Source organism: Lepisosteus oculatus, chromosome 9 (assembly GCF_040954835.1).
Source record: "Lepisosteus oculatus isolate fLepOcu1 chromosome 9, fLepOcu1.hap2, whole genome shotgun sequence".
Classification (NCBI taxonomy): domain Eukaryota; kingdom Metazoa; phylum Chordata; class Actinopteri; order Semionotiformes; family Lepisosteidae; genus Lepisosteus; species Lepisosteus oculatus.
This window is the reverse complement of record NC_090704.1, coordinates 27,872,522-27,886,966: the sequence shown is the minus strand read 5'-3', so window position 1 is coordinate 27,886,966 and position 14,445 is coordinate 27,872,522. Positions and strand designations below refer to the sequence as shown.

At 37.4% G+C, this 14,445-nt stretch overlaps 1 protein-coding gene across 2 annotated transcripts in view; it reads left to right on the top strand.

Annotated features, from left to right (window-relative positions):
- Window positions 1-14,445, top strand: part of fnbp1l (formin binding protein 1-like) — a 91,212-nt gene that overhangs the window by 49,871 nt on the left and 26,896 nt on the right. For both annotated transcript variants that reach the window (XM_015356293.2, XM_015356292.2), the window contains exon 2: window positions 8,387-8,502. In XM_015356293.2, the coding sequence (XP_015211779.1) occupies window positions 8,387-8,502 (116 nt within the window). The remainder of the gene's footprint in view (window positions 1-8,386; window positions 8,503-14,445) is intronic.

Genomic DNA, 14,445 nt, shown 5'->3' with positions numbered 1-14,445 from the left:
TCCTTCTTCTGAGATACCGGAGCTGAAGCTGAAATTGCTCCAAAGTCTTTAGAAATGAATAATTTAATGGTTAAATCATTAGTTTACCAAGACGTGAGGAAATAGTTGATATTATAGAAGCACATTATTATTGAAATTCAGAGATTACTGCTAGAAAACCTGACCTTCTGATATTCAACAGCCAGTTGGGCACTTCTGCTATAGCAAAAGAATACCAGCACTAGATGAAAACCTTGTGTCTGTGTTTGTCAGATTCCAGTGTAAACTAGTAAAATGCAATAATTTAGAAGGTCAGGAGGAGAATAATTGACTTGGCCCCCAATCATACCCACTTGCAGCATTATGCTTACTGGGCATCCTGAGTAAACTGATTTAAAAGTTACTGTTACAGGAATTAAAAGATGCCAGGAAAGTCTGTCTACATGCAGTCTACAAGTCATTTTTATGTTTAGTCTATTACTCAGACAACTGTCTTCGTATTTTAATTTAATTTGGAATTAAGTCTTTTTGTTTCATAGAGTTCATAGGCCAAGGAAGATAGGCATATACTGTATAAAAATGATAAGAATTTAGAAAATCATACTAGAAAGTGAGTTTAACCGACTAGCACTTTTCACGACTGAGGAAAAACTGTTGAAATTTTGGTTCGTTAGCCTGAATCTCTTCTTTTGAAGACCGGACTGCCAGGCATATTTTTCGCAGGAGCTTGTGATCATCACCGTGTGCATCCTGCTGCGTTAATTGTCTGCTCTGGGCCTGGATGTTTGCATGCTGGCAGATCAGTGTGCCTGGCTGGTAGTTAAAACTGTTCGCAGTATGATACCTACAGCAGCGAATAATCCAATTACCATTGTCGACAATTTATGTTGAAGAACCAGGTGAATACTCCTCTGTGTGCCTGTGCACCAGATATTCTTTCCTTCTGCTGAAAGCCTTATGCAAAAATTAAAGAAAGATAATTCCTTACCCTCACACATCGTAATTCTTCGGTCTTCCCAATTAATCTTTGAATTTGAATAGCTATGTTCTCCATATTTAACACAGTAAAGTGCCTTTCTTTATAGAAATTATGAATGTTAGAGTCACAGTGATATAAAAGCACAGCTCATGCTGCAACTATATAATACCAGCTCTTTTCTACAAGGTTTCTTGTCCCACATATGCTGTTTCTTCTTTTAAAATGTCTTGTTTGTCATGCTGATTTAATGGTTTCAGAACAGACTACAGAGTTTAATGTAACTGTCTTTCAGTTTGCTTGATCTTGTTGGTTTACTAGACAAAGTCTTAAAAACTGAAAAGGAGAATTGGTATATTCAGGAAGACAATTGAAATAACTTATTGTATTTAAGGATGCCCACAGTTGCTTGTGCCCTATAAGTGTATGTTGGGCTGCAAGAAAAAAACTTCTCGGTGTTCAACTCGAGCAGGACTGTGTTCTTACTTCAGTCAAACAGCTTAATCCTTCCTTATTAAATGTTTGTTGTGAATTTAAAGTGTGGCTCTTCCCATCAGTGCAAACTCTCCTCAGAGGAGCTCTGGAGCTTGTATAGTGTCATACGGGCGGATCAGGTGAATGCAGGTATGATCTTTATTCTCACCATGTTAGTTGATAAATTGTAACAGTAAGAAGAGTTTTTCAACAATTCAATCAATTAGATTTAATATAATTATTCTGATTATGTAGAGAGTATTCAGTTTCTTTAAAATTTTAAGATGTGTCTTTCTTCACTAATAGTATTCCAAACTAGTATAATAAATTGTTTTCAGGACAATGCTGGTTTAGACCAGTATTTTTTAAGTATGGATTGGTGTGCTGTTCATGTATTGTACTGTAGGTGCATGTACTGTACATACAGTATACCATCAATGATTTGGATGGTATTTAGTAGATTAAGGATGTACGGAAGTTTTATGTAAATAGCCGATATTGTACTTCATCCACTTCTTTAATTGTGTAACTGAATTAACTAATCAATTCTAAACAATTACCAAGGAATTACAATAACAATGACCAAGTGGTATTCAGATACCTCTAGTTAAATGAACTACGGAACCCCATTTGATTGCCCCCAGTATGCCGTCCGGTCAACACTGGTCAGAGAAGTCGCAATCCAAGCAGTTCAAGGAAATGCGTGCTACAGGCTCTGTATGCTCTCAGCTGTGTTCAGCATGACAGCATGGCATTGAGCTGTGTGAGTATGATCCGAGGCTTCCCAGAGTGTAAAACACAGCAGGGCGCATTTCTGTAAGCTCTGGCACTTAATGTATGGGACAGAGCCCGGAGGGTAATTCAGTAAATAGTTGAGTTTGGATATATTTAGGAAACATGTGCTGACTTAAAGTGCATTGCAGTTCATGATACATAAAACAGTCAAAGGATCATTTGTCATGAAAATCAGATTTGCTGGTGTATGACGTTCCTATTAAACCTTGAGAGGCTAGCTTTAATGTTACTTTATATTCTAAAAGGATTATAGCAGAGTTCACATCAGATAATCTCTCTTTTATTATGTTTTTGAAAATATCCCATAGTTAGCTGCTTTTTGTTTGCTGACTTGAAATCCCAATTACAAGTTTCACAGTAAACACTTAGGGGACTGATAGCTGAGCTGTGGCATACTGTATCTTAATAGAGACACCCCTCACAATCAGAATTATGCTTAGTGTGCTGTTTTTTCTTGGATTAAAGTGCAGTTTGTACCATGGTCAGAGGGAAAACATACCCTCAAATTTACAAACCAAACACAGAAAATTTGGTATTCAGTCTTGAAGTTCCAGACATTTATGTAGGCACTCTGGTTCAGCAAATCCAAACAATTGTCTAATTATCCATTAAACTATCACAGTAGAAAATTCCCTTTAATTAAAGGGAATAATTACCACCATTAGATCAATTGATGCATATAATGAAAACAGTCAGATTGCTTTTTGAGATATATCCAACTTTGTGCTGTAAGTGAATGGATATAACTTTTTTCCACGACTTTCAGTTTATTTTTATACTTTATAACCTAATAATAGACTGACCTCTAGTATCAAAAATTAAACACGTACACTCCCGATAGACAACTGTTACACAGTCTCCCATAAAAAAAAGGCACAAACCTTACAAATGATTTGCAGAGGTATTTTTCTCTGCTAATATTCTCTTGGGGAAAAACTGGACAGTGGGAGTTCTTTAACCTGGTGAGAGTGTAAGTAGAGACCATTTCTTTAACAAACTGCCTGATAGAGAATATTTCTACAACACAAATAGAATTAACTGGAGTTCTCTAGAATTGTATGAAATATAACACAAAGGCAGTTATGGCTTGCAACCAAAATCCAAAACAAAAAACAGACTTTTTTTAGAGCTTCCGCTAAGGAGTGGGTTTTACCAGAAGCAAGGTTCCTTTAATCTCCTCCAAAACAAAGGTAATTCTTTGAAAACGTGTTCCAGACAGGTTCCCCACGCATTCTTTCTGGTAGACTAAACATCCACACCTCAGTCTGGTGATTTATACTTTTACTGGTTAGCCGTGAAGAGCTGCATCCATTTATCTGAATCTCTTTCCCTTTTTTGGTGCTGAGGATTCTGGGAATTGCAGTTCCCCAAAATGTTCTCATCTGCATGTCCTCTAATGGCTGTTTGGAAATATACCTGTCTAAATACGTCATATACCCTCCTCCTCAGCTTAGAATTCTGGAGTAATGATTTTCATCATCACTGGAGCAAAACAATAGCTCAGCCAGGAGTGGTCGCCAACATTCCTGAGTTGTATCTGGCTGGGTGCTCTATGATAAATCAGTATGATTTCAGAGAACAATCAAGAAACAATCATCTCCTACTTTAACATTTCTTGAATGGAGTATCATCTGTAAAGAGGGTTAACTTTCTCATCAGAAATTAATAGTAGAGTCTCATTTTATGTTCTGTGTCATGGCCATTTTGGGATTCTTTTCCAAACTTAGGACATTTGTAAAGTGTCCTGTTTCCTGGGTCCTTCCCAGGACTGGACTAAACTAGTTAGATCTTTTTCCAGGTGTAACTGTCTCAAGGGTTCATATAATTGTGTATGTTGGGAAAAAATGACTTTTTCTATAATGCAATGAATGTACTAAGCAAAATTTGTATTTATCTAAATTGTTTTTATGCTTATTTTCGAAAAATATTATCACAAACATTTGGATAGGTGTGTTTTCCAGAATGTTTTGCACATGAATAGGTTTCTTTGTTTAGGTAATATTGTGCATTTGACAGTTCAAACCATTGTTCGTTGACTTGATGACTCACTGCGTTTTCAGATTTTGGCAGCAATGACTGGTGTATGTAGAGGTCAAAATCGCACTAAAAAACTGAATCATAAAAAACAGAAGGTGGGCATGTGGCGCTGTGGTTAGCATTGCTGTCCTGCAGTGCTATTGTTCTGGGTTCAGTTCATGGGTGATTCATGCCTGGATACATACCTATGTTCTTCCCATGTTCAAATGAGTTTTCTTCATATAATAATAATAATAATAATAATAATTGCTTACATTTATGTAGCGCTTTTCTGGACACTCCACTCAAAGCGCTTTACAGGTAATGGGGACTCCTCTCCACCACCACCAATGTGCAGCCCCACCTGGATGATGCGACGGCAGCCATAGTGCGCCAGAACGCTCACCACACATCAGCTATCAGTGGAGAGGAGAGCAGAGTAATGAAACCAATTCATAGATGGGGATTATTAGGAGGCCATGATTGGTAAGGGCCAGTGGGAAATTTGGCCAGGATGCCAGGGTTACACCCACACTCTTTACGAGAAACGCCCTGGGATTTTTAATGACCACAGAGAGTCAGGACCTCGGTTTTACGTCTCATCTGAACGACGGCGCCTGTTTACAGTATAGTGTCCCCGTCACTATACTGGGGCATTAGGACCCACATGGACCACAGGGTGAGCGCCCCCTGCTGGCCCTACTAACACCTCTTCCAGCAGCAACCTTAGTTTTTCCCAGGAGGTCTCCTATCCAGGTACTGACCAGGCTCAGATCTGCTTGGCTTCAGTGGGCTGCCAGTTGTGAGTTGCAGGGCGATATGGCTGCTGGCTGGTTTCCTATGCTCTTGTTTCCTCCCACAGTCCAAAGACATAGTGGTAGGTTAATTGGCAGTTGGGAATATTGAACTTGTGTGAGTGTGTGCATGTTTGTCTGTGTGTCTGTCCTGCAATGGACTGGCATCCTGTCCAAGGTGTATCCTGCATTGCACCTGTTACTTGCCAGGATAGGCTCCAGCTCCCCTGTAACCCAGTATGGGATAAAACGGGTAGAAAATGGATGAATGGAAAGACAGCATTTAGGCTGTGGAGCCTACTTCAAACGTGTGTGAGGTTCAAGAATAGAGTAGGAATAGGAAGCAAAGGGGTGAGAAAAAAAGTAAAAAACAAGTGACAGAATGAGTGAAGAGAGAAAAGGGGCAAAACAGATGAAAGATTCATTCCATAGAAAGTGCATGTGTGGAAGGTAGCAATCTGTAGATGGGATTGGAAAGAAATTAGTCAATCATTGTATACTAGGGGAATGTGTGTGAAATAGTAAAGTACTAATTGCAACAAATATATATAGTTCACTTTTATTTGCTATTTTTACATACATTTTAATCTAGTATTGGGCAGTTCATTAGAATGTCTTAAACTGTAAAATGTAAGCAATAACCATTGTTATTTTTGTCCTCACAGAACAAATAACACTTCATTTGGCAACTTCAAATTGAAATATATTTACAGTGTTAAGCTTGTAGGTTCATATTAGTTTTTAGATTTGCAATGTTTTTGCAATGATTTGTGCTTTATAAATTCTTTGGTGATCGTGTTTCATTTATGTACCTTGTAAGTGAATGCATATTTATGATTTATGAATTTTTCAGTAGCCTAAATATAAACAATTAGATTTGACTCTATATTGACTGAATTTGGCCTCTGAATAGACTTAAACTGCACACCATCCTCTTTATGATGACTAGCAACACTTGTATCGTAGTCGATTAACTTGCATTCACTAAGAGGTACTGCGATTTGTTTTCTTTTCCCAAAAATTTGAAATTCAATCATTCTTTTAGAGTAGTTTTTCACAGGAAAGGCTACTTAGAATATTTTTAAAGCAAGTAGTTGGTAACTGCAATTGTACAGCACCCTGTTTCTTAAAGTGTAATTTCATCTCATGGTGGGATTGACATTTTTGAAAGCATTGCATAGTTTTAAAGGCAATGATAAAGTTTCCTTAGCTTTCTGTTAAGAAAAAGTGAGTCTTGAAAAGTAACAACATGCAACCAGTAAGCTGGGATGGCAGTGGTGTAGCTCCGACTGCATATAAATCATGTGAGAGTACTTGGCTAGCAAAAGTCCAGAATGCACGGTGATGATCTGGCCTCTTGGATGTTTGTTTGGGCTTAAGGCTGGTTATTGCCTGCCATGCAGTTTGAATCACAGTCCCTGGTCCCTGAGCTAAAGACCGGTAAGCAGGCCACCCACAACAGGAACAACAGTGTGTATGACTCCTGGACAGTCTTGGAAAAGCTCTTGAAATAACCAATGTGTAGCGTGGTGTGGTGAGAGATACAGATTCTGACATTTCCTGCACTGACCATGTGGAGGAATTTATTTAGTTTAAATTGCAGGGTTTCCTTCTGGAGTTGGCGCGCTTACACTGTGTAAATGTGCAACTCTTGGGCTGTTAAAACCATCAGGAATGAGAGGCTTCTCCCTCACTCTGAGAAAACAATTTAGCGCTTGCCTCTCCAGGAACCGCAGCTGTAAATCTTTTGGTGTGAGGGGGTGTCTGCATTTCTGCACACAAGCACTACTGAGGCCATTTGCATGTGGTTTCATAAACGTTTTCTCAGTTGTCTTAATCCAAAATAAGCAAATAAATTAATAGAATTAGCATAAATACTAGATTCCATCTAGAGATTATAGTTTACTGTATATTGAGAAATATTTTGGACATTTTTCATTTAAAAACTGTTCTGAACACCATTAATCTTTTTAGTGCTTGTTCTTTTCATAGTGTAATAGTCCTTCTGAACTATCCATTATTTATGTTAAGTGTAATATTTTGTAGTTCTGTCACTGTTAAGTAAGCAGTATTTAAGGCCTGGTGTATTGAGTTGCATTATGTCCTTATATTAGCTTTCCACTAGGCTTCTTGTCTTGTGGGTCATTTTACATCTAAAAAGCTTTTTAGACTTTTTTTCTCTTGCAAAATGTGGAGAACATAAAATTTAATGCAAATTACCTTTTATATAACCCAAATTATGATTTTCAGTCAATATTTCGTATTTCTTATACATCTGAGGACATTATTTAAAATGGTGCTTTTAAAAGTACAGGTATTCTAGGTTGTTGTTTACGAAGATTGTCCTGACTTTGAGTAACTCGATGGACTTCATGCTATTTTGTAATAGTTTTGGAGCTTAGTGAATGTGGTAGATGGGGTTAAATGTGCAGGCCTATGGGAGAATGAGATTATAGGGTGTAGTACATCAGCTTTAAGCTTTATTGACCTCAAGATCTCCTACAATGTAGAAATCATGTGAAAGGTACAAAAGAGGCATCAGAGGGGAATTCCTTATTGAGGCTTTTTCACACAAAACCACTCGACGCGCAGGTACAAGAATCTCCAGGAGCATTCCTGGCTTGATTGTGGGGTTTTGGAAAAACAAAAAGCCTGTCCAAGACAACGAAAGAAACTTCAGCTCTCCTGGAGATATAACGGAACTGGATCGAATGGGCAAAATCCAAGCAAGGTTCTGATTACTTGGTCACTAAATGTCCCTTGGCACTGTTCTTAAGAGTTATGGGAGTGTTAACCCGTTTGTCTTCGTTATGATTTCACTCTGGGCTCTTACATTCTGCCCTTCCTAAAGTAACCTCTTAAGGTATTTTTTCTGTTCCCAGTCCACTGTGAAGTGGGGCAGAAGCCACATGATGACTGCTGTGTGTTACTCAAGTGGGCTGCACTTCAATGCAGGATGAAGTGGGTCTCGTCCTACATGTAAAGTTACTGCTCATGACAGAACTTTACAGAAATAGCATGACCAATGACAGATGCCTGTCAAACATAGATATTACTTAAAATATGGCATTAAATAAAGAATGAGGATTGGGATATAATTGTGTCCCGCGGTAATTCAATATGAAGTACAGGTCTTCATTTTTTTTATGAAGTCAGGTCTCTGCAGTCTCCATGTTGCGCTATTAATACAGCCTAAATGAACTAAATCTGTCTCTAAGCGGAAGATCTGATGTGGGTTTTAAAGTAGGATGCCTGTTTTTTTTTTCTGAATTGAATTTGTTCTGTATCAAATGTTCTGTAAAAATTCTAAAATCCTAACTTGTTTTTTTTTTCCTGAAATGTTCTCTTCTAGGATCAGTTTGACAACCTTGAGAAACACACACAATGGGGAATTGACTTCCTGGAAAGATATGCAAAGTTTGTGAAAGAGAGAATGGAGATCGAGCAGAACTATGCAAAACAATTAAGGTAATTCTCGTACTTATGCTTACAGTATTGGCTGAGCACCCAAGGCTCAAACTCTGACTTTGGTCTGCTGTGTCGCTGGGTTGAACATATTTCCCATAACGCTAAGTGATAAATCTAACTGCAGGTTTTTTGGTTCTCCAGAGAATTGTGCGAACTTCTTGTAAATAAACAATTTCACCATCAAACCAGCAGCAGCTTTGTAAAATAACAGGTGAACTAGAATACAGCAGGTGCTTTTACAAGGCTTTAGATTAAACTTTCATCTGAAGGATGAGAGCAATAAGGTACAGTGCCAGGATTAAAACTTGGAACTTCCTTGTAACATCACTTTAATTTAACCATTGGAATACAGAGCCTATTACCTATTGGTATTAACAGTTACTCTTGCAGCTAAAGTAATACTTTCGTACTTTTAAAATGCTGATAACCTTGTAGTGATGTCCAGTTTCAAAAAGAAACAACTCTGAAATTCTAAAGGAGCCCTAAAACATGTACCCTACCTTCTGAAAGTCTGAAGATACCTAGTAGCCTTATCTATGTGCCTTTAATGTTATCTGTGTGCTTTTACTAGTCATGATGTAGGCGAATGAGGACTTTTCTTCCAATGTGTTTCCTTTTTCTATATTAATAAGAACCTACATCAGTCATGTCTAGATTTCCCTCTGTCTGGGAGGTCTGTTATCATTATGGTGTTCAGTTAGACTGCCATGTATTTTATATATATATATGTTAGCGAATATAGATATTTTGTCTGAAGTCTTTTTTCAATCACCATATGTTGCTTTCAAGTGTATAAGTTTTGTACTAAAGTGTAAAAAGTAATAACTAATTTTCATTATTTTACTGTGCTCCTAAAGGCTTTCCTATTGTGCAATTTTGGGTGAGGCTATGTTTCTACTGGACACATAAGAATATTTAAGATTCTGAGCTGTGCTGTTGGAGTAGATATCTTACCAGGCTGGAAAAGAAGGGCTCTGTCCTCATTAACCCAAGCACTGGAAAAAATGGGTCTGCTGTTGGAACCAGGTCTAACAACAACAAGAGACAAAAGGGAGATTGTTTGTTTTAATTTGCCCTAATTATGTACAATAGATGATATTTGGTGTGAAATATATTTTGTTTTTAACACATTTCCCTCCTAGGCTACTTACTGCTTTTACAGTTTGGGTCATTTCTCTTGTGGATTCACCCAGTAGCTTAAGGAAATAGCTGTGTGATGACTGATTTTAAAAATGTTATAGATACAAACTTGCAGTGAAGATTAGCATATTGAGTTGGGCTCAAAACTTCTTTTGGGCTTTAATTTTAATAAATTGAAGAAGGAAGTTTTTGTAAAATATTGATAGGACTATTGCAAGGAACAACAAATAGTAGATAATTTCTCAACTGAAATTCATCTTTAACGTTTTGCACGATGGTGTAGCGTAGTGGGTAGACCTTGAGTGTAATTTGAGTTTGAGTCCCTTCTACAGATACCTCTATGGTATCTTGAATGAGGTACTTTGATCCCAGTTGCTAAACGTCATCCAGCTGTGTAGGTGGGGACGACTATTGCTGGGTGGTAATCACTGTAATGGTCTAGTGTCCCATCCAGGAGGGAGTCATATGCTCCCTAGTCCACTTAACACTGCAGAAACCAGGATAGGCTGTGGCTCTGGTGTGCAGTTGACCATTATATATACTGTATATTAATCTTCTAATTTGAAACTGTACCATTACCCAGGGAATCTGATTGGCACAGATTGTTAAAATATTTATAAACAAATATGGTGGATCCTCTCCAGATCTAGTTGGTGAATAGAATGACAGAATTGGACACCTGTAATAGTTTCTTGGCTTTATACCATATTGTAACTGTTGCTTAAACTGTGCTCTTTGGTGTTTGGAACATAATCATTAATTAAACCCATGGGATTTTATTTAGGCCTGCAATTTTCTCTTCATTTCTTGGAGAAAATGCCAGTACATTGCACATAATTGCCACACCTTCAGTTGATTGTAACCTTTGCTGAACAGATTTTCTGTAATTACATGCAACTTTCTTTTTCTTTAATACATTTCTATGCAATGCATTTCATAATAATGTTTGTAGCAGGTTATATTAATCTAGTTGTTTTGTGGGGTCACAGAAAGTGAAACAGTTTGGAGGTTAAAGCTGACAACTGTAACCTGCTGTCTCAAGGAGAGCATTAAAGAGGTTATCTTTTCTCTCGTCAGTCGTGTTGCAAGTATGATATAGTAAGCCACAGTGTTTGCATGTCCAAAGGATGCCGAATAAAAAAACATCTACAGGAGTAGCTTTCTTTGTACCCCAGTAGAAAACTCTTTGACCACTGCACTTTTTGCTTTCATATCCTAAAGGCAAAGATGAAATTAACATTCACGAGTTTGCAAAATTAAGACAAGAGTGTGACTTACATGTGCAATAGGGCACATGTAAGTATAGAATGGTTTCAGGATATGCATGAATGTGGAGGCCTGGTGGAAACCATAATGAAAGACCTTAGACTACTCAAGGAACAACTCTGGAACGAAAAGGGCTCAAACAGTTTTAGGGGTTGGATGAGGTCCCGAGATTAATCAGTTGGTGCGAGTGTGAGAACTAGTTACTGTAGTGGAATTAAAGCAAACTGTAATCAGCTCCTGGAACTGGTCCCACTGACCTTTTGTTAATCCTTAATATAAAATGAATTCCACCCAGGATTCAGAATTACACTTCCTTTCCTAATTTTGTGTGTTCCTAATTTCCAAATTCATGTTGTGTTTTTCAATTACATGTGTGTTGGAACATTAATGTGCTGCAATGGAAAATTGCATTCTAAATTACACGATTTTAAAAGACAAGAACTGGGTTTGCCTAACCCACCCTAACTACACAGAAAAAGCACATCTTCCTTGTTAGACTATTTTAAAAATACATACAGTAGCTGTTGATTTTTTCAACCTAGTTAAAGCATGGTAAATTTTAACTTTAACTTAAAAAACAGGATATCTCACTTTCCATTCATTCTGTTAAAGTGCTACATGTTTGTGAACCTGGGCACTTATAACTGCGTTTCCACTATCACATTTCTTTCTCTGTCCACTAAAGTAGTACAAGTATTCCATATCTCATATCCCTGCATTCTTCGTAAATGTTTCCATAGAGATTTTTTTGGCCTTTTGCATACTAGGAAATCAGTGATATATAATTAACTAAAAAAAAAACATTGGAATGTTTTTTTCCCCTTAAAATGATTAGTACTTTTTAGGTTTCTCTGAGCTTTTTGTCTACAGACAGAAAAGAAAATACACTAAAAGAAAATGTTTAGTGTATACTGGCATTATTTTTTCTTCTCATCATGAAATGTGACCATGTGTCATATTTATTTAAATCTCTGATGTCAAATAATTCAAATTTACTTGGCAAGACGTATTGTAATCAGAGGTGTGCTACACCAATAAATAGTTGACCACGTGATTATCAAGTAGCTTATTAATTTTGACCGGTTGTAATTTTTAACTTAATATTTCAGAAATAAAACAAAAAGGCCCCCATTGCATTTGTATGTTATTTTGTAATATTAACTGTTTTGGTTGCCTTATGTATTGGTGATCTATGTCTTAATAAGTGGAGCTCAAATAAAATCACTTAATTTAAATTCTGTTCTCTGTTCAGAAGATACTTTCTCACATAACTCTGAGATAGTAATACAAAAAGTTCACTGAACAATTTAAATTCTGTTATCTTTACAGAAGATATTTTCTCACATAACTGAGATGGAAATACAAAAAATTAACTTAACAGTTAACACAAGTCAGAGCATAGGCAAATATTTAATAGTACTGAAATACTATTCTCTTTGCTTCAGCTAATTGTTTTACATTTGATTGTAACAGACCAAGGTCCTAGTGCACCGCCCTTAATTTTTCACACTCCTGCAGTGTCTATTTACAGTGATGTTCCACAGAAAAATTACAACCAGCTGATGTAAGATTCAGACACATTTTTGTGTTTCATGCTCCAGACTCCTGTTAGGCTTCCCTCACTCCCAGCAGGTTTTCAGGGATGTTGCCTGGATACAGGATTGTGCAGCAGATGACCTTCGGAATCGTAATGAGTGCTGCGCTGTATTCATCCAGTGAAACAATTAATCCCGTTCCATTCCTGAAAGGAAACTCGATTGACAAATCCGTTTTTTAAATTGTGATTTTTTTCAGGTTTTTCTTGTACTAGAAACGAGTTTTACGGTTGTAAAACTGGTTTATTTTTTTTTTCTAAATAAAGGTTTGGCTTGCCTTTATTTAGTTTTACTCTTGCAATTGTCTTCTCATAGTGTGAGCTCTGATTACAGTAACCAGTGTGATGTTAGATGTTTTTTTTTAAAAGTAGGAGCTAATTATCAGAAAAATCTCAATTTTCAGACACATTCAGTTTTAACAGAGCACTGCCCTTCATCCATTCCCAGAAAGTCCTTTATTCCCGGACAACACTGTGGCACATCCAGAGCCTATGCTAGAAGTACAGGACAGTACAGGACACAAGACGGGACCACGCCCTGGATGAGATGCAGTTAACTTAGCCAGAGTGACTTTAGAAGCTGAGAGGAAACTGGAGCACTAAAGACTCAGGCAAGCTCCACGTGAGCTGAGCCCAAGACCTGAAGGCTCTCAGGCAGCAGCTCTTGTCGCCATGTCAATGTGCTGCCTACAGCATACCTCCTTTAAGAATTTCCTAGGCTGACTTCGAGGGTTTCATCAGCTTGCATGGTTTTGGCTGACTAATGTACCTAATGTATAATCATCCATTTTATTTCGTGAAATAAATATGCCGAGAACAGATTCTCATTTACAATGACAACTTGGACAAGTGGCCCACACCAGGAAAGGAAAAATCTAAATGGTAACAGGATACAAAACGACAGGATAGTGACAAGTACAAGTTTCAGATGAAAAAGATTTAATAACACAACTGAAAACCCCTTCAGATATGACAAGGTATCGTTTCAGCTCATCCAGCAGATTGCTCTGGTCATTGGCAGTGACAAATTGGAATGACTTGCTCCCAAAGCCCTTGGGAGGTTGTTTGATAATGGTGTTACCTCTTAGATTGCAGTATGGCACAGAGATTTGCTATACATTTTTAATAAGCATTTTCCTAATTTAGGTTATTTAATTTAAACCAGTGAAGAAAACAGCTTGTAATATGAATTTTGATTGAGTAATAGTTTTCCTTTAAAGAGCATGTGTGGGTGCTGTAGTTGCAGAGTGGCTTCACAGATAGGCTTTCATAAGAAGCAAGGTGTGGTGTGGGTCTGGCAGTCATTAGCAGTAATTCCTGGTAGATGGTCTCCTAACTTCAGTTAAATTCTTATGGGGGAAAGGGAAATTAATCAGGAGCTTTTGTGGCTCCTGGCTTGGAAACAGTCAGGGTCAGGGTTCAGGTTAGGGTAGTCTTTGAGTCCTGAGTTAATTCATGTAGTACACTAGCAATCACAGTACTCCCCAAACCCAACCCCTTAAGAGATTGCAGTAAACAGTGGGAGTGACTAGAATATATTTTTTGGAGAAGCAGGTCAAAAAAAGACCTAGTACTTGTACTGTGTTTTGGCATTTCTGGTGTACTGGAGTTTTTTTCATTTGGAGCCAAACAGCTTTGTTTTATATTTTTAATGTTGTTTTGAATTAAATCTGCATTAGCACCATTTGTTTTTACAGGAAGTAGTTTTTATTGAGTAACAATTTTAACCATTTTCTAAAGAAGCTTTGCTTGTTATTGTATAGCTTTGCTAAAATGTCTTACATTGATTAATCATATTTGCAGAACATCTGATCATTAAATCACCCAGATCTCAACTCCTTGGCTTGGCTCTTTTAAGAAGGAAGTTAAATGGTTGTAAACTATAGAGTTATTATCTTGTGTTCAGTTGACAACCACCCTGACACCTCTAACAAATTAAGAAT